This window comes from Panthera uncia, chromosome B1 (genome assembly GCF_023721935.1).
Source record: "Panthera uncia isolate 11264 chromosome B1, Puncia_PCG_1.0, whole genome shotgun sequence".
NCBI lineage: Eukaryota > Metazoa > Chordata > Mammalia > Carnivora > Felidae > Panthera > Panthera uncia.
Window position 1 is genome coordinate 106218852 of NC_064811.1, and position 24343 is coordinate 106243194.

The 24343-nt window shown below is 38.3% G+C and overlaps 1 protein-coding gene across 1 annotated transcript; it reads right to left on the bottom strand.

Annotated features, from left to right (window-relative positions):
* Positions 1-732: 732 nt before the first annotated feature.
* PGRMC2 (progesterone receptor membrane component 2) lies at positions 733-19348 on the bottom strand. Its single transcript, XM_049631169.1, has 3 exons — positions 18902-19348; positions 2981-3136; positions 733-1858 (listed from the first exon to the last, which is right to left on the bottom strand). Exons 1-3 carry the CDS (start codon positions 19317-19319, stop codon positions 1761-1763), a joined length of 672 nt encoding a protein of 223 aa, XP_049487126.1. The 5' UTR covers positions 19320-19348; the 3' UTR covers positions 733-1760.
* Between the last annotated feature and the right edge of the window lie 4995 nt (positions 19349-24343).

Genomic DNA, 24343 nt, shown 5'->3' on the forward strand with positions numbered 1-24343 from the left:
AAACATCCCAAGACTGAATATAATAGAATGCAGTATTTTTCATACTTTAGCTTATTATTGCAATTTAAATTTCCCCTTTCTTTGACGGCTTCTGCATATGTTATATTCATAAAGTAGAATAAACCTCTTAACTTGGTGACTTTAATGGGCGACTTGTTAAATTTTTGGTGCAACCAAGAACCTAAATAGTCTCAATGAAATCAAGTAACTGACATATGCAGAATATGCAGGGCTTTTCATAAGGGCTTTTTCAAATGAATAGAAGAATTCAGTACTTATCAGTGTAATACCCTTTATTGTTTTGTGTTCAGTAACTATCACCCGGGTGCTATTACTTCTAGTATAGCCAGCATCAAAATATAAAGTCAAAATATGTACATTTTTATATATCAATTCTTACCTGAATAATCTCAGATCTCTTGAGAATGTTCCACAAAGTGGAATTTCTTCCTAAAGTTACAGTGAATGTGGTACAATGTGTACAACAAGTTGGTTAACCAGTGCCTGCTTTTCATTTCCAAGACTTTTCCTTATCTTGAATCAAATGCATAATCCTGACTACCATATCATAATGCACTGGGCTTACAGTTTATATATAAAGTCCAACTCAAGCTTATTTTGGTTTATTGTACATGCTTTATTAAAATGGTACTGGTATTTACAGTATCTGCAGAGTCCTTTCCAAGGCGCTCTCACACACATTCAGACGCACCCATACAACATCCATACCACAGCCCCATGCACCCACACCAATGAGATGTGAGGGTCAGACTCCTAAAATTAGGCAGCTGTTGGGGGCAAAGTTGTTGATTTGATTTTCGATTTTTTTTTAAAAGAGAAAAAGCATGAGGGAATGCATTTGGCCATTACAATGCTAATTAAGTTTGTGTATATTAACATATGTGGCAGTAACACTGAATATTCCTTTTACATTCTATGTACACAGAATGACATCAAGGTTTTGCAGTCAACAGAATATTCCAACTTCAGTCTCAATGCTGCTTGTAATGACTTCTGAATTCACATAGGGGCTTTCCCTAAAAATAATTCAAGTCTATGTAAGTGAAATAAGGCACAATTAATATTGATTTGATCTAGGGGAAGGGAAGGGATAAAAACTAGTTTCAAATGATCTTACTATTGGGAATTAACTTTGACTTAGATCCACTTGAAATCCCTTCTCCTAATTTCCAAAGATTTCTTAGAAGTAAGGGTTTTTTCCTTTTCCCTGACAAAACCCAAAAAGAAAAGTTTGAGAATTCACATTTTAATGTTTCAATAATCTAAACTACTCAAATTGATGTGCACCCCCAACCTCTCCTGCCTAGATCTCCTCCCTCAGAGCTATAACAAAAACACAGCATATGAATCTCTTGCTGTTTTTGAGGAGATTTGTACACTTAAGTAGCAAATACATATCTGGTTGTCTTTGATTTAAAAAAAAAATAGGAGGGAGGGAGGGAAGGAGGGAGAGAGGGAATAGTAACCTTGTGACTTTCTTGCTCTTTAAAAAGTCCCTGTTTCCTCCTTTTCAGGATGATGAAGCCCCACCAGACATTACAAACAACTGCAACAAATGAGGTTGGCAGCATAAATAATGTCTAGTATTCAAATCTTCAAAGTGAGACTCATTTAGCTTGTATACAATCTGTTGAATGTTTTTTGCAGCAGGTGAACCAAACCCAAAGATGCTGGACATTCTGTGAAAGGGAGTAAGAATTGCAGTTCTGAAGGCCCCTGACTTTGGTTGTTTACAAAGTTCAATCCTGTTTATTGTGATCCTTGGTATCTTCTTCATCTGTATATTCTGATGGTTCTTCTCCTGGTTTTAGGAGTCTGCCTACATAATCATATTTTTCTGAAAAATACATCAAAAGAAAATCAGTAGTGATCAAATTTGTTTTACTATTCCATTACACAGCAGGGAAGGTGTTCACCTCTTTTAAAATTATATCGAATAAGCTAAATTGATCCTATTGCTCACCTTGGCTGGTCTTTGTATTCATGTAAGGCTTGAACAAAAGAAAACAGGATTAGGGAATTTACAAAGCTTGGGGACTGTGCTTTACCAGGAAAAGTGTTCCATTCTACCAGCTCTTAACCAAGAACATTTCATCAGAATCACTTAGAGATCATGCTAAGTAGATCCAACTAGAAAATATTCTTGGGAGAAAATGGGACATCTGCTAGTAGTCTCCAAGAAAATAAACCAAATGAGATGCAGTCATTTGTTACTCATTATCCTGTGTTCTTTGAGAACTCAGTGTGTGGCCCCAGTCATACCATTATTCTTTCTCCTAGCAAACTCTCTTCTTACATCTCTGTTAATATTCCTTGTTTTAGGTTACCAGTACTTAATTTAGAACACTATAATGTCCAAGGTGATACATATTTAGTCATTTCTTGGTCAGGAATTTGAACTAGGTTAAGTGAATTAACTGACAAACCAGAAGGAGAAGACAGGAGGACTACCTCATACAGTAGAACCAGTTCAAATGCCAAGAAGCCAGAACTGTTTCCAAGGGATGTATAGGTCACATAAATAGCTGTCTGGAGTGTCACAGCTGTCAAGAGGTATTAACTGATGCCATGAGGGTATAATAAAGGGGAATGACATTTTTTCTTTATAGTTTGAGAGTAAGATCAGTAAAATCATTTTAGAATAAATTATAGTATCAATATCCATAATGAATTCAGTTTTAAATAGAAGCCTATATTTAAAAATACTATGTCTTACTTAAAAAGCCTTATAAGACTAAAAGTGTCATAATTTGTTAGACTTACAGTTGGTAACAAGTCAATTTTTAAAAATGGATTTTTAACTAATATGTAACAACCATTTTCAAATTTTGCTATTTTTATCATCAAATAATAATGGTGATGAAAATATATCCTTAGGTTTCTTAAAGAAGTGAAATAGTATATACTTTCTTTGGCCATAAATTTAATACTTCCAAAGAACCCAAGAAAATGAAGGTACCTTTAAACTGCATTTCCCATTCTCGAACACTCTCCATTTGTACAGCATTCAAGTCTGAGAGATCATCATATTCATCTTTAAGTGCATCTTTATCTAGGCAAAATGTCGCCAGTCCTCTGGAGGCATCCCTACCAGCAAATATTCCATATGGACCAGCTGGGGGAAAAAAAGAAATTATTGACATCACCTTAACAATATTTTGCTTATTATTATTATTTTTTTAATGTTTGTTTATTTTTGAGAGAGAGAGAGAGAAAGCATGAGCTGGGTAGGGCCAGAGAGAGAGGGAGAGCTAGGTAGGGCCAGAGAGAGAGGGAGAGCTGGGTAGGGCCAGAGAGAGAGGGAGACAGAGGATCTGAAGCAGGCTCTGAGCTGACAGCAGAGAGCCTGCTGCAGGGCTCAAACTCACGAACTGTGAGATCATGATCTGAGCCGCAGTCGGGCACTTAACCAACTGAGCCACCTAGGCACCCCAACCTTAACAATATTTTAGAATGTCTCAAAGGAAAAGGTCAAATAAAAGAAACCTCATAATGACTCATATTTGGTACACAGCCTTAACTTCAAAACATGCACAGATAGATACTAGACAATGAGAAGAAACTTCTTGGAGATCTACCTTTAGAACAAAATAAAGTTTTTCATTGAAAATTTAAAACTTAAATTTCAGATACCTCAAAACTTGTATTCAAAGTTGAAGACTACAAGGTATTAGGGAGAAGAGGAAACTAAAGCAATTAGGTTTGGAAACTGGTTTGTTTGAGGGGAGATAATGCTTTATTGATTTCTGTTAATTAATTGTGGCATCTAAAAATAAAACAGAATATCCACTAGATAAGTACTTGGTAAAGACCCAAGTGAACTGTGGATCTAAAACATTTTCTTCCTCTAATCCAAAGTAGGTTGTATGAGAGCAGAGACTGTACCATCTTTGCACCTCCAGTGACTAGCTCAGTGCACAACACACGTAGATGTTCAACATGTCTTTGCTGAATGTTTTACCAGAAATATGGCCCATTTTCAAAATAAATATCACCAGACTACCAGAATATATTCACAATTACCTATATAAACTATGAAAAGTCATTAAACAATGGTTGTCATTTGTCACGGCTCTTGGGAAACAGGAGACATGGCTATAGGAACAGTTCCTCTGACTGACATAAAATGATTAGCATTTTGTCCAGGGAATTAAGAACCACTTCCCTAGAGAGGAATGGCATGATTTATATGCTGACAGCAGTGAGCCATTCCCAAAGTCTGTGCTTGAGAGTGGCAATTGTCTTACTCATCTCAGTATCCTCAATGCCTAGCACAGTGCCTGGCATAAAGTAGAAACGAAAGTTTCTTCCAAAATATTAGCTGCAATTCCAAATAAGGATTAACTAGATTTTGATCCTTTACTTTAAACAGATTCATTTATAGTAAGCAAAATCTCTGCTCAAATTTATGACAAAAAAGACACTTGTTATTTAAAACACATAACAAAACCAAAACAACCTAATTTTCCATATCAAGAAATTGGTTAAATTACAGTACATTAATTTAATGGAATAATAGTACATAACTATCAAAAAGAAGGAGACATCTCTATATGTACAGACACACACAGAAGTCTATGATAGAGTAACTAAAAACAGCATTTCAGAAGAGTATGTGTGTGTGTATATGTATATATATAGCATGATTTGCTTTGAATTAAAAAAAGAATACACATGTATGCACATTCTACATGTGTTTGTATATGCATGAAAAACACCAGTTAGAATACAGACCAAACACTTAACAGTGGCAACCTTTTCTGGGGAATGGAGGAAAAAATTTTACTTCATGTAACTGGTAGTCTGGTTATTTAAAAAATTATTATTTTAATTGAAGTAGAGTTGACACACAATATTATATTAGTTTCAGGTGTATAGCATAGTGATTTGACAAGTCTATATATTATGCTGTGCTCACCACAAGTACAGCTACCATCTGTCACCATATGACACTGCTACAATACTACTGACTATATTCCCTATGATGTACCTTTCATCCCTGTGATGAATTCATTCCATAACTGGAAGCCTGTACCTGTCACCCCACTTTACGAATTTTGACAATCTCCTCAACCCCCTCCCCTATGTCAACCATTAGTTTGTTCTCTGAACTTAATGGGTCTTTTTCTGATTTTGGTTATATATTCATTAAAAAATTCTTTTTATAATAAAAATCTCTCTCTCTCCCTTTTGCCCCTCTCCCCCACTCATGCTCTCTAAAATAAAATCAGTAAACTAAATTAAATTAAGTAAAAATTTAAATGGTAATAGGTGGTACCTGGCTGGCTCAGCCATAAGAATATGTGACTTTGAGCCCCATGTTAGGTGTAGAGGTTACTTAAATATTTTTTTTTTTTAAAAATCAAGTGCTAATAAATAAGATTTCTAAAATTCCTAATTTTACAATAGAAAAAAATTTCTTTCCTGAGGCTATAGTTATCCATACATGACAAAGGTAATTTAGAGAAAATAATTTTAAAACCAGAATTACTAGCTTAACTATTATGAGCAACAGAGTGGTCAGTTAGAGAGCTTACTGTTCAGTTAACAAAACAAAATATTTTCTTTTTTTTTTTTTTTTTAATTTTTTTTTTCAACGTTTTTTATTTATTTTTGGGACAGAGAGAGACAGAGCATGAACAGGGGAGGGGCAGAGAGAGAGGGAGACAAAGAATCGGAAACAGGCTCCAGGCTCCGAGCCATCAGCCCAGAGCCTGATGCGGGGCTCGAACTCACGGACCGCGAGATCGTGACCTGGCTGAAGTCGGACGCTTAACCGACTGCGCCACCCAGGCGCCCCAAAACAAAATATTTTCTAATGAGAAGTAAACTAGAAGAAAAGCCTGGAAATTTCTTGCTTTTTAAATAAAGAGTTAATGATTATACCCATATTCATATTTGAAAGCATTTAGGAAATTGAAGATTATGTGTCAGAAAGTATCTGTACATTTGAGTGTAGAATTCAAAAATCTACTTAAATAGACAAAAATCTAAAAACTTATGAAAATTAATTTGAATTATAGAAAGCGTTGCACTATAAAGTTCACTGAGTATAAGAAACATACTCTGAAAAGTTCATGGCACGGAACCAGAAGTGGCATTCGCAATAGGTACAGATACATTAACATGAAAATTAAGATAATCCTTCCAGTAAAGTACTTTCTTATTCTATTTTCCTGTTCCTAAGTATTCTCCATATTGCTACTTAATATTAGGTGACATTCACAATTACCATTTAATTGTTAAATATTTTCTTACTGAATGGCTATACCTAAAATTTAATCATTTTCCTATTAGCATACACTTAGGCTACCAATTTATACTTTTAAATTTGTGTTCTATATAAGAAAATGAAACACTTTTTACAATGGGTCAACATTAATAACCTTCAAATTATTGCCCACTATTTCACTTGTCATTGAAAAGGGTATTAACCATTTAAGAGAAAGAAATTCAGTATTATTTCTATTTACACAGTAAAATCCAAATTTCCTTAAATTGGAATTATTTATTTAAAAAAATTTTTTTTAACATTTATTTATTTTTGAGACAGAGAGAGACAGAGCATGAACGGGGGAGGGTCAGAGAGAGAGGGAGACACAGAATCCGAAACAGGCTCCAGGCTCTGAGCAGTCAGCACAGAGCCCGACGCGGGGCTCAAACTCATGGACCTCAAGATCATGGCCTGAGCCGGAGTCGGACGCCTAACCGACTGAACCACCCAGGCGCCCCTGGAATTATTTATTTTAGAGCAATGTGAACTTTTAAAATTAAGCAAGAACAGGGGAGCCTGGGTGGCTCAGTCGGTTAAGTGTCGGACTTTGGCTCAGGTCATGATCTCAGGGTTCGTGAGTTTCAGCCCTGAGTCGGGCTCTATGCTGACAGCTCCGAGACTGGAGCCTGCTTCAGATTCTGTGTCTCCCTTTCTCTCTGCCTCTCCCTCGCTCGCACTCTGCCTCTCTCTCTCTCAAAAATAAGTAGACATTAGGGGCACCTGAGTTGGCTCAATTGGTTAAGTGTCTGACTTCAGTTAATGTCATGACCTCATGGTTCCTGAGTTTGAGCCCCATGTCGGACTCTGTGCTGACAGCTCAGAGCCTGGAGCCTGCTTTGGAATCTGTGATGCCCCCTGTCTGTCTGCCCCTCCCCTATTCACACTCTGTCTCTGTCTCTCAAAAAATAAATAAATGTTAAAAAAATTCTTTTTAAATAAACATAAAAAATAAAAAAATAAAATTAAGCAAGAATAGTCCCTAGGGAAAAGAAAAGAAGCCCTCATCTTAAAGCAGTTGTGTGGGTTTATTTATTTTTTTTGCATAACTCCACATGCTTTGTGGCACTAGCTGCTTCTCTGGAGATGGAGGCGATAGACAGATAGATAGAACCAGTGTGATTTTTTTTTCTTGAGGAACAACAATGATGACAAAGTAATCTATAAACATTATATATCCCCTTAATGCTGACAAACTTAAAACAGCAACGAGTCACACACAAAAGAAAAAGTAAAGCTGATCAAGGCTGTAAAGAACTACAAATGTAAAATGATAGTCAACCATTTAAAGAATTTTCTAGCACGTGACTTTACTCTCATAGTCTTGCAAAGTAAAAGGAACAATTTTTGCCCTCCTCACTTGGCAGATGAACAGAAGCAGAGGCATTCAGTGACTTGCTTAAAATTACCAGCAGACTTAGGAAGTACTATTTCCACTTTTCTTTCTTTTTAAAAATTTTTTTTAATGTTTTATTTATTTTTGAGAGAGAGAGAAAGAGAAACAGCGCAAGCAGGGGAGGGACAGAGAGAGAGGAAGACACAGAATCTGAATAAAGGCTCCAAGCTCTGAACTAGCTGTCAGCATAGAGCCTGACACAGGGCTCGAACTCCCGAACCGTGAGATCATGACCTGAGCCTAAGTAGGAAGCTTAACCGACTGAGCCACCCAAGTGCCCCATCTGCTTTTCTAACTACTCCAAATATAGTCCACCTTCAGAAAACACAGAGGATCCACAAACCCAAAGGTGGAGTGACACCTGAAAATTGGAGCATTTCCATTAATTACAAAATTTCAGGGGAATAGATATTTTAGAACACCTATTAAATCAAAAGAAAAGAGAAATAACAAGAAAGCTATATACATCAACAGCTTTTCTTATCATTTTGTTGTAATATTTATCTTCCTGGCCTGCAAAAGTCAATCTACTTCAAAGTACTTAAGAGTATAAACCATAAAACTTATCTGAATTAAAAAAAAGAGAGAAGATGATCATTATAAAAACAAAAAATCCTCCATCTCTGAGTATATTAATATATACCAATGCATTCTCTTATAAAATTCTCTGCCAACTTTTCTAAGGAGACCTCAATGCTAAATTAATGTAAAAACAAAACTTCATAAAACACATTCTTTTTTTGATTTTAGATGTCGACTTAGTAAGAGCGAACTTGAATCAACAGTTAATAAATCAAGCCTATTTCTAGGCAAAATGATGTTTTATTAACTCTTGAACAGAAAAGAATGATTCAATGATTAACAAACTTCTTCACTCTCTAAACTATATTAAACAGTCTTCTTCCCTCAGGAAGCATTTAACTTATGAAAAAGTCTTTTTAGACTGGTTTAGTTTTTCCTGTAAGATCATAAAGAACATAACATTAAAAACTAGAATTGGAATTGGATGCATTGCTCAGAGAAAGGAGGATATGAGGTCTAACTAAAGTACATTTCTCTGCATTTATAATACAACCAGAAGCATTATCTGAGAAGCCAGAAATACCTGCCATTCCACTACCCCTTTACACAACAAACATAAATGTTACTGATTCCAATATTTTGATAACCATACTTGGCTACCTATTACACTAAAATAACATAGAGTTACCCAAGGAAAACAAATTTTAATGGTATTAAGCCTTTAGGTATAATTTATAAAAAAAAATAATAATAAAGGCCAGCTTATATAAACTAATGTTATTTTGACTATTAAGGGTTCATTTTTACATTAACATCTCCGTAATAACTAAGGGAGTTATATTCTGTTGCTTTATCATAGACTACAATATAATGCTGATATAAAAGTGGATTTGCAGGGATGCCTGGGAGGCTTAGTCGGTCAAGCATCCAACTTCGGCTAAGGTCATGATCTCACGGCTCATAAGTTTGAGCCCCACATTGGGCTCTATGCTGACAGCTCAGAGCCTGGAGCCTGCTTTGGATTTTCTGTCTCCCTCTCTCTCTGTCCTTCCCTCCCCTGCTCTCGCTCGAATAAATGTTAAAAAAAAAAAAAAAAAAAGTGGATGTTTAATTTGAAGAAAATTCTTGCTACCAAAAATGAACAGCAATTCAACCAAGGCAGTTTCTCTTAAATGTACTTATGTAACAAATATTCTAGGACATCATTTTAAAAATAAATCTTTTATTAAAAAAATATTTTATAATGTTTATTTTATTTTTGAGAGACGGTGTGAGCTGGGGAGGGACAGAGAGAGGACACAGAATCTGAAGCAGGCTCCAGGCTCTGAGCTGTCAGCACAGAGCCCGACGTGGGGTTTGAAACCAGAAACCGTGCGATCATGACCTGAGCTGAAGTCAGATGCTTAACCAACTGAGCCACTCAGGTGCCCCCAAATAACTCTTCTTTTAAAGATAATGTTAAATACATCAAAATGACATTATACTAGAATTCAGATTTCATTAATACTCTTTAAGAGTTAACATAACTGTGGCACAGATTTTTCAAGTTCAAAATTCAATAAATCTACTAGTTAGTGAATCCTGAAACTGCTTACTTTAATATGATCAGGTAGAACGGGTAACATTTTTTTGAAAAAGGAAAAACATATGGCCACTGTAAGAAAATGTTTTAAAGAATAATGCAATGAACAGAAAATTCCAGGAAGAACTAAATATCTAAAGTATGTAACATAATAACTTTGTGATTCTTAGAATGACTACATAGCTACATTAGTATTTATGAAGAGGAGAAAATTCTACAATGAATATTTCAGTTATTTCCATAGTATAACAACCATAGCTCTCAGGGACAAACTTTAATTCATTAAAGTTTATAAACAGCCTAGTTTTCTGGCCTGTTGTGACAATAGTCTTTTGTGATTACTAAAGCAACTTAAAAAAAAACAAACCTAATTATAGTTGTATTGAGTAATGTATTCCAAATAAGATTACAACGGGCCTAGGAACAAATGAAGCAATATGTAAAAGTGACTGAATGAAATCCAAGTAATAAATATTAATTTTTTTATACTTATATTTAGGAAGTCCCAAGACTTTTAGAGAGAAGGTAGTGTGGTGAAAATGAAAGAATACCTCTCAAGAAGCCAAGATAACTGGGTTCTAGAGGCTTCACTAACATTTAACATTGGGCAAATCTTAAAGGCATTGGTATAAAATGGGGAAAGAATCTAGTTTGGCCTCCTCCCATTTTAGGCAGGTAAAATACTTTCCTTAACTCAATCTTGCTTCTGAAATTCAAACTAGAAGGCTGTCAACAATACTGTGGGTTGAGCTCAGTGGCCTTGGCCCTCGCTTATGCCTTAGGGTGGGGACAGGGAAGACTGAAAAATTAAAACTTCAGGCCTATGCCAGATGTTGGAATGGAGACTGAGTTTAACACAGCCTTCATAGGATGAGAAGTCTAAGGTGAAAAAATAGCATCTTAAATGATTATATTATTATATAATTTTTTTTAAAGTTTATTTATTTTTGAGATAGAGACAGAGCACGAGTGGAGGAGGGGCAGAGAGAGGGAGACACAGAATCTGAAGCAGGCAGGACCCAGGCTCTGACCATCAGCACAGAGCCCGATGTGGGGCCTGCAAGATCATGACCTGAGCTGAAGTTGGACACTTAACTGACTGAGCCACCTAGGCGCCCCATATTATTATATAATTATTATATTAAAAATAGGACTTAATTAGCTATTGGAATTTAGTGAACAGTAAAGGTAATACTGCAAGTGTTGGGGAAAAATATTCTATAAATAGTGTTGGGGTAACTGCATAGCTTTCTGTAAAAAAAAAAAATTCTTATTTCACATCTTAAAACAAATTCCAAATGGAACTAAAAAACCCGAACCATAGAAGTACTTTAAAAAACTACATATTTAAAAAAATAACCTTTGGGGCGCCTGGGTGGCGCAGTCGGTTAAGCGTCCGACTTCAGCCAGGTCACGATCTCGCGGTCCATGAGTTTGAGCCCCGCGTCAGGCTCTGGGCTGATGGCTCCGAGCCTGGAGCCTGTTTCCGATTCTGTGTCTCCCTCTCTCTCTGCCCCTCCCCCATTCATGCTCTGTCTCTCTCTGTCCCAAAAATAAATAAAAAACGTTGAAAAAAAAAAATTAAAAAAAAAAAATAACCTTTTTGGTGCAAAAAACCTTTAAGTAACTTATGATAAAGAAACTCAGCAGCCATAGAAAGAAGATAAATTTGAATACATAAAACCAAAAATTTCTGTGGCTTAGAAAAAACACCATAAAGTATAAAGACAAACTAGGAAAAATGTTTGCAGCTAAGATTGATTCACTTTTTAAAAAACACCTAAAATCTCTAGGAAAAGACCAATACCATGATTGAAAAACTGTAGAAAAGAATATATGAACACATAATTTGTAGGAAAGGAAACATAAATGACTCAAAATTCTAAAGGTAGCCAACCTCACTAAAAAAGAGAAATGTAAATTAAAACAATATTGAGATACCATTTTAACTTCTCAGATTGACAAAGACCCGTAAGTTTGATATTGCATTTTTGGCAAAGGAGTGAGAAATAGGCATTTCCATGAAGTGTAAATTGGTCCAATTTCTCTGGAGGGCAATTCGGAAATAAAGTACCCAAATAAAAAATATCCTGCAACCTAAGTCTCAGTCATTTTACTTCTAGAATTTTCCTTTTTTAAGTAATTTTTTTTAATGTTTATTTATTTTTGAGAGACAGAGTATGAGTGGAGGAGGGGCAAAGACAGAGGGAGACACAGAATGTGAAGCAGGTTCCAGGCTCTGACCTGTCAGCACAGAGCCTGATACAGGTCTTGAACTTATGATCCATGAGATCATGACCTAGGCTGAAGTCGGATGCTTAACCAACTGAGCCACCCCGGCTCCCCCTAGGAATTTACTTCATAAGTTTACACATGTGTGTAAAAGGACATGTACATCAATATTTACAGGAGCACTACGTATTAACAAAAGATTGGAAACAACTTATATGTTTGTTAATACCCTGTAAATTCTTCTATTTTAACTATGTATTACCAAACAAAAAATACAGTTGGCTTAAGGAACAACATAGAAAAAATACCCCAAGAAACAAAAAGACAGTAATTGCTGCAGACAAGTTTTTGCAGTAAAAATTATAAACTACATGAAGAAACAAACCACCATGGAGGAGTGAGCACATACAGCAGATACAAGAACTGGCATCCCCAGAATAATACAAACAAATTAAAGAACTATAGTATGTTTGTCTAAAATTCTTAAGCAATTAAGAGATGGAACATAAAGAAAGATTAAAAGACATGAACGACAGAATGAAAAGCTAATGTGTACCTACTAAGAGTTCCAGAGGAATGAATAAAGAGAATGGGGGAGGCAATAATTGAAGATAATGAGTTCAAATTTTCTAAAATAAATGGATGACACACGTCCTCAAATTTTAGTAGAGTGTGGCACATGTTAAAAAAAAAAATCAAATCCCCACCTTGACAAATCCTAGTAAAAGAGCGGCACTCCAAAGACAAATGGGAAAACGGATTAATCAAAGGAATGCAATTTACCCAAAGCACTTAAAGAGAAATAGAAGACAGTGGCATAATATTATTGAAGATCTGAGATAAAGGTCAATCTACAATTTTATATACTAAACCTATACTATTATTCCTGAATAAGGGCATATAGAGACAATTTTTTTTTAAATGTTTACTTATTTATTTTTGAGAGAGACAGAGCTTGAGCAGGGGAGGGGCAGAGAGAGAGGGAGACACAGAATCCAAAGCAGGCTCCAGGCTCTGAGCTGTCAGCACAGAGCCTGACATGGGGCTTGAACCATGAACCATGAGATCATGACCTGAGCTGAAGTCAGATGCTTAACTGACTGAGCCACCCAGGTGCCCCAGAACTTTTTTTCTACCAATGAAAAAACTATAGGACATACCTCACTAAAATGAGAGCTGAACCTTGAACAAAGTAATGAGATGAAAGAAATGACAGTGAATAAAGAAAATGGTAACTATGCTGGTAAATTTAAATGAGGGCTGACAATAAAAAACAGGCAATACTATAATAAATTTGGGGGAGGAGTTTGAAAACATACAGAACTATAAGTCTAATAGAAATAATATAGAAAATAGGATGAGGGAGGGACTAGAGTGAAAGCTTTCTAAATGATTTTGTTTTTATTACTTTTGAGAGAGACAAAGAGAGAGAGTGTACATACATGCACAAGCAGATAAGGGGTAGACAGAGGGAGGAACACAGGATTCCAAGTGAGCTCTGCACTGAGAGCAGAGAGCCCAATGTGGGGCTCGAACTCGGAAACTGTGAGATTACAAACTGAGGTGAAGTCAGACGCTCAACCGACTGAGCCACCCAGGCACTCCATATAGAGTAAAAGCCTTCTAAAACAGGGCCACAACATATGGCTATATACTACAGAATCTCAAGAGACACCGTCCACATTTGTATGCATGGTAGTTTTGTATATTTATTAAATAAATATTCTCTCAAATAGCAGTAAAGTGTCTTAGAGTTTTTTTAATTCACAGAGAAATGTTTGGCTAATAGTCCTATGTTCTTCAGAAGGATAGTGTCTATAGCAAAAACTTTAAGGAAATCACCAAAAGAATCGTTAATAGAATATATCGAAATAAGTAGGGAGAAAGAGTGGAAGAATTAAAAAAATCAATCTGCGAAGGAAAAAAAGTGGATAAAAGGAGGCAATGAAACATATGCCAAAGATAAATTACTAAATAAGATGATAGAAATCTAAATATATCAGTAATGATAAAACATATAAACCGATTAAGCTGCTTAAAGACAGTGTTGATATTACAGTCAATGAAAAAAAATGTGGTTATATGTTTTATCTACAGAGGAATAATAAAACATACCAGACTGGTGGAAAAAGAAACACTGAGGTAATACTAACCAAACAAAGGCTGAAGTCAAATCTCAAAGTCAGTAAAGGTTAAGGATGTTTCTTTCTCTGCTGATTAATGTGATATGATCAGTTCTAGATCTAGTGCTAGATGGCATCAAAACATTCTCACACCCAATCTTTGTATGGCTGACTCCTTTAGGTTTTTGCTTAAATATCAACCCCCTTTTCTTGATAAACTAATATAAATAAAACATCTTTCTTAACCACCTATTCTAAATAAAGTCCTTTTTTTACCCTCTATTACATATCCTATTCATTTCTTTCATAAAATATTTAATTATAAATTATAGTTATATACTGAATGCTAGTTTATTGTCTGTTTTCCTAAATTTCCACACAGGTAGGAACTCAACTGTTTTGAAAACTCAGTTAACTCACTTTTCACAACATCTTATTTAAGCAACACTGTAATGAAATCCAGGCAATCCTTTTCAGTATTTAATATGGAGATGAAATACTATCTTAGCTATCTTGAGATGATGCAGGTTCGAAGGGTAGAGAAGTTATTTAGTGATGTCTGTCATGCGTACAGAGGGGAGGGGTGGTCTACGTTGCAGATTGTTGAAAGAATTATTAAAAGAACATGAATGGCTAACTCTAGATGTTACTAAATCTATTTTCTTCCAGCATGAATAACATATTCTGGTCTCATATGGGCTTTCAGCTATCCTTTTATACTTAATGTTAGTATTTAACATAAATACGATTCCCTCAAAGATTAAAAATAAGGGCATGATGCTGAACTCAGAGTAGGTATTATAGAAATAACTAGTATAAATTTGAGCAGAGTATCAAAATTCATTAGACAACTTAGCTGATTCTTTTATTTTACTGAAAGGTAATGGATGTGTATGGCCATTAGTCCAAACAGACCCAGTTGGCTTCAAAGCAAGTAGCTGGGATGATAGCTGATAGTGTGAATAGGATATCCACGAAGGAAGAGGTCAGGTTGAGCCTAGTCAATATGCTGCAACTCTTGCTTCAACTGTAATTTTGCAAACTATAAATAAAAGTTAGCATACTGAAGATAAAATTTAAAAAGGAGGAAAATCACTTGAAAGGTACATGTGCCCCTTTCATGGGGGTACTTCTTTTATATATGACTTTTTCTTTTCCAGTGGAATTTAAAGGGAAGTTGGAGAAAATACAGCTTTGGTCTGTGTCAAAGAAAATGCTATACGGAATAAGGGGAAAGCCATATATTTAAATTTCAGAAATGCAGAATAAACTATTATACAAATTATACAACTGTATAATTGTTTGCCATTTTAAAGAATAAACAAAAACACTATTTTGGTAGAATTTCACTGTAGTAATATTAATCAAGTTATTTAAAATTATACTATCTATTCCAGTCTTCCTACTCTATTATGACTCTAGAAATGTGTGAAATTGTATTTTGTTGTGATACAATGGGATGGGATGGCATGTGAAGTCAATTTTACTGTTTGATTTCTAGCTTTGCCACTAAGTAGGTGATTTTGAGTAAAACCTCCTTGAGTTTCAGTTTCCACATTTGTAAAATGGGAAAATTACTTATCTCCTAGGGCTGTTTGAAAATTAAATGAGATAATAAGCTCAATAAATGGAGTTTCCTCCTCCTCCTCCCTTGACCTCTAGAATCTATGCTGTTGAAAAGAACTCTTTGGTAAGATGGAAATTCTCTATAAAGTGCACTAATATGGTAGCCATGTGGCTACTGAGTAATGGAAATGTGGCCAGTGAGATGGAGGAACTCAATTTTAATTATACTTAATTTTAATTAACTTAAAATTAAAAAGCCATATGTGGCTTGTGGCTACCATATTGGACAGCAAAACATACAGCCATGAAAGTGTGTTTCTTTGAGGCTTTAGATCCTTATGGGACCCTGGAGAGGGTATCAAAACAACAGTAAGATTCTCTGCAAGTTTATCCCATTATGTAGTTTACCTGAACTAGTATAGATAGGCTTTGTGGTCAAATGTACCTGGATTTGAATGCCATGTCTGTACCTCAGACTCCCCATCTGCACCTCAGACTCCCCATCTGAGGGCAAGAATACTTACTAACCTCACTGAAGTAACATGGAGATGACAAATTAATGGATCTGATGTAGTAGGTGCTTAACAAATCTTACTTTCTTTCTCCTCCCATATGCATTGTTTCTCACCTGACCACTTTCCTCACATGCTGGCCAAGTGCCTGAACTGTTACTAAATTTAATGCTGACAAATGTAGTTAATGCCAGTTGTTTGCCAACATGTGTTTACTCCACTAAATTGTCAATAATATTTTAAGAACTTGAACTTTAAAAATGACTAAGAACTTTTCAACATAGAATTTTTTAACATAGAAAAACCTCACGAAATAAAAAATCTTTAACTCTAAAACTATTATTGTGAAATGGGAGTAGATATTGGCTAGGCAAAGAAATGAGGTTTTCTGGCTCCTTAGCCCTAAGACTGTCAGGCTAAAATTGCTTCAAAGTGCTCAGATGACTGAAGATGAAAATAAAAATTAAAACCCAAAATAAACTTATATCTGAAATTTGGCTTCAAGACTTTTAGAAAAAGTGCTACATCTGTTAATGTGAAATGTCAACATATTTCAAGCCCATAGGTGATCTGTCTACTTTCAAGGTTCCTTTCCATAATACAATGTTCCAAACATCTCTACTAGGTTGAACAATAAATACTTAGAATAAAATAACTAATTACTCTTAGGCTGTTCATCAGGACCTGGGAACTGGTGGAAGCCAACCTAAAAGTGACTTCTCCGTGTTATCTAGGAAGCCCCTTAATGCTCAAGCTGCACAAAGGCTATCTACATTATATCTATGACTCTTAATTTTTAATTTCTGTTGCAGAACATTTGCCACTGGAGGCTGCTAAACTATGTCCAGGACAACCTTTCCTAGCTATTTGCAGATAGTGGCAAAGCATAATGTGTGAGGACTAATACGCTTCTTTGCACTAACACTTTGTTTCGTTGTCAGTTTAGATAGGGGCTACAAAAGCAGGTCTTTTAGTTGGGTAAGCTCTACATTAAAAACCTAAAACTGTACACAATTTCTAATCACTGCATACACTTTTTAATATTAATAAGAAAAAACTTCAGATACAAAATATTGTGTAAATCCTTGATTTAAAAAAAATTAACTATTTAATTTGGTCTGTCCGTTTAGTTACTTTACTTTGGCTCTATTTTCTTGTCCCTCATATTCTTAAGAAAAAGTATTAACTGTTTTAGCTGAGTTAAGTAGGTAGACAACTGTTATTCATATTTACATAACCAGAAGCAAATACTTTATAAGATACCTATGACTTAATTAAATTCAATGTAGATGTACACACAAAAATACAAGCAACTAAGCAATTAAATAGTTTAACACATAAAATCTCCAATTTCTTATTCCTATTTCACTTAACCAAAGCACTTTAAGATATATTCCAGCCATCAAACACTAAAACCAAAAGTATATATTTACAAGTACCAATAAATCTCCTGTACTAACAGATTAAATCAAGAAGGAAACCAACTTGTTTTTAGACTTGCCAACCCCCTTAACTTTAAGGCTTGAATGTACTCTTTCGAATAACAGGTCACTCTAGGTCCCTAATTTTATTATTTATTTTTTATTGTAGTCACTTTTTTTTTTAAGCTTAGAATTAATTACTACATAACCAGGATGTACAATGTTGCTCAATTTTATTGTATACCAACAGGTTCCATGAGTCTGACTGAAGTTTATTAGCATAATCTGAAATGTACCCTGTAACTACATGGAAGAAAGAAGGGTTTCTAACCCAATGACCCTACATACACGGTTCTCTGAAAGCAAAGTTTTAAAAACCTTTAACTTGCAGAAACCTTGCACTGGGGTGTGGATTTATAGCTTTTAAGTTTTTTCTGCTCAGTGAAAACACAGTAAGTCATTATCAACATGTATTTGAATACTTGCCTTCCTACGATCAAAAAAAGAAAAAAAAGAAAGAAAGAAAGAAAGCAGACAGGCCCGCCTGCTAGGGTATCTGAGCTCCACCTCCAAAACTCAGGGAGAATATCTTTGCCAGTCTTTATTAAGATCTACATTCTGGTCTGTCTACATCCTACATACATGGTTAATCTTGGAAAGTGGCTCCATACTAAAACTGGTTTAAAGAAAAAGAATCTGAGATGTTGCTTATATGCCCAGACTTCACAAGCTAAACGGTAGGAACTTGTAACTACGTGTACCTAAACGTGGCCTTATGGGGAATGGTAGAGGGAAAAGGGAGATCAGTGGCTAAAAAGAGTAAAGAAAGGAAAGCTGTGAATTACCTGGCGCACAACTTCAGGTCCGTACTTTAGACATCTCCCCTCCCTCCTGCCCCCACCTATCCCAGGAATCAGAAAGCTCAGAAAAGGTTATGGGCCAGCTTGACAGGCGACAACTAAAAGTATTTTGAAAAATTCAGCACAAGAAAAGGCTTCGTGGAGGGATGAGAGAAAGATGAAAGCTGAGAGCTAGCAACACTGAAACACCGACTTCGGGGGGTGGAAAGCTGTAAGTGCCCGCTGCTGGGGTTGTGTGTGGGGCCGGCCGTCCCAGGTGCAGCAGCCAGGGCGCAGGGGTTCAGACATCGAGAAAGCTGGGCAAACCAACCCAGTGCCTAGGGGCACCCACCATCGGAAGAGGGTCGCACTTGAGCTACAGGAGGTCTTCCCCCCCCCTTCCAACTCCTCCTCACCCGGGCCGTAGAACTTGCTGCCTTTGGTCACGTCGAAGACTTTCCCATTGACCGCGAGCAGGATGCGCGGGGTGCGGGACCCGTCGTACTGGCGCAGCTGCTCCAAGCTGAAGTCCCGCTTCTTCATACGAGGCAGAGAAGCAGCGGGACTCTCCTCGCCGGCTCCGGCCCCGGCGCCCAAACCCCGCCGCCCCCAGCGCACCCACAGCCGGTAGGCCCCCAGCAGCACCAGCGCCACCAGCGCCACGTTCAGCAGCATCTCCCCGCCCCCCGTCAAAAGCGCCAATGCCGCTGCTGCCCAGCCGCCCCCTTCTGCTGCCGCTCCCGCGCCGCCTGGGCTCTCGCTGCTGCCGTCGCTGCTGCTCTCACTGCCACTCCCCAGGGTGCCTAGCTTCACGTCCCCATCACCCGCCGCCATCACTGCCCGCCAGCGCCTTCCTCCTCCTCCCCGCCCCCTGCCCTCCCCAACCCCACGGCCAACCCCGCCCATCTGAGGCCTCTCAGCCAATAACATGAGGTGAGGGGGCGGGGTCAGGCTTGCTCTCGATTGGGTGTTGACGGGGTAACGTTGTCTTGGATCTCTCCCTTCTCCTCCCTTCTTTTGCAGACCGCGCTCGCGTGCGACGCCCCGCCCACCTCGCCCCACACTTCCCTGCTTTCGCTCGTCGCCTACCCTGGCTGAAGTGGAAGAGGGGGGCGGGCTTGAAGAAAAGATGCAGCGCCGGCCGCGCGCGCGCACAGGCCGAGTGAGACTACGGCGCGTGCGCGAGTTCCGGAGCGCCACGCGCTCTCCTTTCCTTTGCAACGCCTCCGGGAGGCAGGCTCTGCCCAGTCCCCTCGCAATGCGCGTGCGCCCTGGAACCGCTTCCTTTCCCAGGTTTAAGTTCGTGTCCGCGAACTCCCGCCTCTTCCCTTTTGCTCCGCTAGGGACTTCAGGTGCGCCTAGGCGGCTGCGGAGGCGGGAGCCTGGCTGGGTCGCCTTTTCGAGGGCGCAGGTTGGTGGCTTGTGGGAGGCCACGACTTAGTTTTAACTGCTGGCGCAAACTATTGAGGGGCGTCCCTTTTTCCCCCGTGGCGCCGGCGCGCCTTTCCGGAAGCTGGGAGCGTGGGCGCGCAGACAAGCTACCGCCCAAAAGTTTTGGCGACGAACTGGAGTCTTCTTGTCGCGGATAGAGTGCACAGTGCCCGCACTACGGTTATTTGGCATCCGGAATCTACTCGCTGCTTGCGCTAGCACGGAGCAGCCACTCCCGGGTGGTTTTGGTCAAGACTTCGCTTGTAGAATTTTCTTTCAGGTTTCAGACTAAAGGTGTTACCGCTTAAATCATAGTCCGTGGCGGTAGGGAAGTGGCTAGAATGAGGTGGTCCTTTGATTCGCTCATTCAGCTTTATTTACATTTTTTTTTTTAATCTCCCTAAGTCTTTCACAGTCTTTTAGCCTCTCAAGTCCTTTAAAAATCTGGTATAAATTCACCTCTGAAGCCTTATTCTGGGCTCCTTACCTCAAGCACTCAACTCCTTTGACTTGCTGTCTCGTGTCCTAGTCTGTTGTCTTTGTGTCAGGGAGTTCCCCCACGCCCACTCCCAAGAACTACTTGCTGTGAACAATCGGTGTGATAAATGAGTGAAGGTGTATTAAGGGAGTAACAATTTCCGTTTAATCTTGAGGAACCGGTGCGATGGAGGAGAGACCCGAAAAGCAGTGGGGGCATATGATACGAACTAAAGTACTTACTAGGGAAAGGGCTAGTGTTCCATTTTCGCTTCAGTAATCAGGAGCAAAGTCTGGAAAATTAGGTTGGTAGTCTTAAGTCAACAGATAGGCTTGGATTTATACTACCCGTTTTGGAGGAGCCATTGAAGAGTTTGAAGGGGCAAATGACCGGATAAAACTTCTCTAGATTATCTACCGGATGTATTAAAGACTGGAGTAGGAAAAGCATGGAAAACAAGTTAGTAGGCTATGGTATTAGTGCAAGAAATGAGGAAACTTAGAACTAAGTGGCATTAGGGCAGGGGTCTGCAAGCTTTTCTATGAAGAGCCAAACATATTTTAGGCCTGTCTTTCATAATTACTCAACTGTCTTATAGTAAGAAAGCAACCTAAAAGATGCTTAGAGGAATGAGCATGATTGTGTTCCAGTAAAACTTTATTTATGGGCACTGACATTTTAGGTGTCATGAAATACTATTTTTTTTCAACTCTTTAAACCTGTAAAAGCCATTTTTTGATCTACAGAGATACAAAAAGAGTCTATAGGCCATAGTTTGCTCACCCCTGTACTTTCTTGTGGCAGAATGAACAGGATTTAATTGGGAATAGTAAGTGACCATATGGTCTAGTCTCCAATCTAGAATGTTTTTGGAACTGAAAGGTGGCACTATACACTGGGAGAACAAGATTAAAATTAGATTGTCCCAGGCAAATCTGAGTGGTCATCCTGAGGTTAATGGTTAGATGTCATAACTGCTTTAGGACTTGGTAACAGGAAATGCCAATGATGGAAACAGGATGATTGGGAAGAAACTGGTTTTGGAGAGAAGATGGATGCTTGGGATGAGATGCTTGGGAGAGAAGATGGATACAATTGGGATGATTTCAATAAGCAGGAAGAAACCACCTGAGAAGCTGCATAGCAGGCCACTCCTTGTATGTTATTGACCGCACTGGGTCACTAACTATTCCCTAAACAGTAACTGACAAGGAGTTTGGGATTACCATGTCTGGTTAGTGTTTATCTGACTTTTGGCAGGTTTTATGCAGGATTGTGGCATGCATTGCTGGACACTTAGTATCTGTGGCCCCTTCCCACTAAATGACAGTAGCACACCCCTGACATTGGGGCATCAGAAAACAACCTTCTTTCCTCCCCTAGAAAGATGTTAGTTGAGTGGTTAAACCAAGTGGCTTAAACCATCAGGATTTACCTTGGAGCTGAATTATACACATGTATGTTTCTTTTCCCTGATTGGTTTGAAAGGAAGAGACGAATTGAGCAGTATTGAAGTTGTCAAGAAAATAGAGTGGGGAATGTTGGGTAGGTAACCAACATTGTTTGCCATGAGAGTAAAAAGTCAAACATTTTCTTATATATCCTTGATAAAATAAATATCTCAACTTCTCCACACTTGAAGCCCCCCCCCACCCCCCCCGTCTAAAGTTTTTTTCTGAGCAACTTATTCTCATTCTAAGCCCCCTGAATTGGTCCAGAAGGCAGTTCTTTCTCTCTGCCAGGTAACAATCCCTCACAGTAGGATATTCCTTCTTTGAATACTGTAGTAACTTTCTGCTCTTCTTTCCCTTCTTTGTTCCACATGAAGGCACTAGTCCTGTATACTGATTTTCTTAACTTGGGCACCCTATCTCCAGTGTCACTCAGCTATTTAAAGGAAACAACTCAGAAATCTCAGTTGGCACTCAAAGTCGTCTATAAATCCACAAATGGCTTTGCTTCCTCCCCTTCTGCAGCAAACCTAATCTTTACACATAACTTCTATTACTTCGATGCATTTCCTTTTACAATACCTAATCTCCATCCTCCCCATTGCTAAATTCATTCCCCACTCCAAGACTTTACTCATTCTATTTCCTCATTGAGAGTGCCCTTCTTAATCCTTTCTCCACCCAAATTCTGTTACCTTCCAATTCCTTCTCTAATTCTGCCTCTGTCCCAGGCTGTATCAGCCCACAATGATCTCTTTCTCTGAATTTCTACCAATTTCTTCCCTATACTATCCATTTTGTTTTATGCTCTTGACTATTTTGTTACTGAAACTCTGCTTTGGGTCCCTATGTGTCTCCTTTTGCATCTGTAGATATTCCTTTTCTGAGTCTTTTCCACCTCCCTTTTACTCCTTATAATCCACCCCTGCTTCACCCAGAAGTCATCTATAAGTATCTGTTATTATCTATGTTCTTTTCTCCTCTTGTTACTCTTTTTTCCTTGACATTTTATCTACTTAGTGATTTACTTCTCATCTCTATGGAAGATGTACCTCTCCAGCCCTGACCTCTCTCTGGGAGATAATAGTACTGGCCACCAAATATTTCCATTTCTTTTCCCACACACATAGCAGACTTGCATTTCCCTATTCCTTTGAACTCAGTGTGGCCAATGAAATGTGATTGGAAGTGGTCTGTATCACTTCCAAGTAAAAGCTTAAAGAATGCACAATTTCTAAATAAACTTTTTTTTTTTGTTTTTTTTGTTTTTTTTAAAGGGAGATGCCGGGGTGGTTCAGTTGATTAGCATCCAACTCTTGGTTTCAGCTCAGGGCATGATCTCACGGTTTGTGAGTTTGAGCCCTGCATCAGGCTCTGTGCTGACAGTATAGAGCCTGCTTAGGATTCTCTCTCCTTCTCTCTCTTCCCCTCCCCTGCTCATGCTCTCCCTCTCTCTCTCTCAAAATAAATAAATTTAAGAAAAGAATGCATAATGTCTCATGCCCTCTTTCCTTTTGGCAAAGTGATGGAATGTTTTAGTTATCTATCGCTGTATAACAAACCACTCCAAATCTTAGTGACTTAAAATAGTAACTGGTTTGGGGCACCTGGGTGGCTCAGTCAGTTAAGTGTCCAACTTTGGCTTAGGTCATGATCTCAAGGCACACAAGTTCAAGCACCGTGTTGGGCTCTGTTGTTGACAGCTCAGAGCCTGGAGCCTGCTTCAGATTCAGTGTCTCCCTCTGTCTCTGGCCCTCCTCCGCTCATGCTCATGCTCATGCTCATGCTCACGCTCACGCTCATGCTCTGTCTCTCTCTCTCTTAAAAATAAACATTAAAAAAAGAGTAACTTTTATTATCACTAATGGTTTTGTGGATTGAATGGGCTCATGGGCAGCTGTCTTAACTTGCTTGGGGTCTCATGTGGTTGCAGCCAGGTATTTTCTGGAGCTGGAGTAATTAGGAAGCTTGACTGGATGCGAGAATAGCCAAGCCTTTCTTCTTCCCAGTGTTATCCTAGGGCCTTGCTTCACATTGGCTTCTCCAGCAGAGTAACCTAATTTCTTAGTAGTTCAGGACTCTCAAAAGTGCAAAAGCTTCCAGGTCTTGTAAGTCTTAGGCCTAGAAATAATACATTCTATTGGTTAAAGCAGTCACAGGGCCAGCTCAGTTTCAAGGGGAAGAGAAATAAACTCCACCTCTTGAATGGAGACTGGGGAGAAGAGTGATAAAGAATTTGTGGCCTTCTTTAATCTGTCACCCCGACAATGTTTCATATGGTGGTTGCTTACATCAGTGAGGGTCCTAGATTCAGGGCAAAGTAGAAAAGAGCCTTTAGGTGACAGACACAGTCGTATGAATGAGAAATACATCTCTGCTGTTTTAAACCACTGAGATGTTTAGAGCTGTTTGCTAGCAAACAAAACCTAATCTACACTAATACAAAAACTGGTACTGGAAGTAGGGCACTATTGCAGCAAAAACCTAAAATATGTGGC

Bases quoted from the DNA above. Each gene is read 5' to 3' on its own strand.
- PGRMC2 (XM_049631169.1), bottom strand. From the start codon at position 19,319: ATGGCGGCGGGTGATGGGGACGTGAAGCTAGGCACCCTGGGGAGTGGC. The intron at 3,137-18,901 runs GTGAGGAGGAGT...TTTTTCCCCCAG, and splicing joins CAGCAAGTTCTACGGCCCGG to CTGGTCCATATGGAATATTT. The intron at 1,859-2,980 runs GTACCTTCATTT...TGTATTTTTCAG, and splicing joins ATGGGAAATGCAGTTTAAAG to AAAAATATGATTATGTAGGC.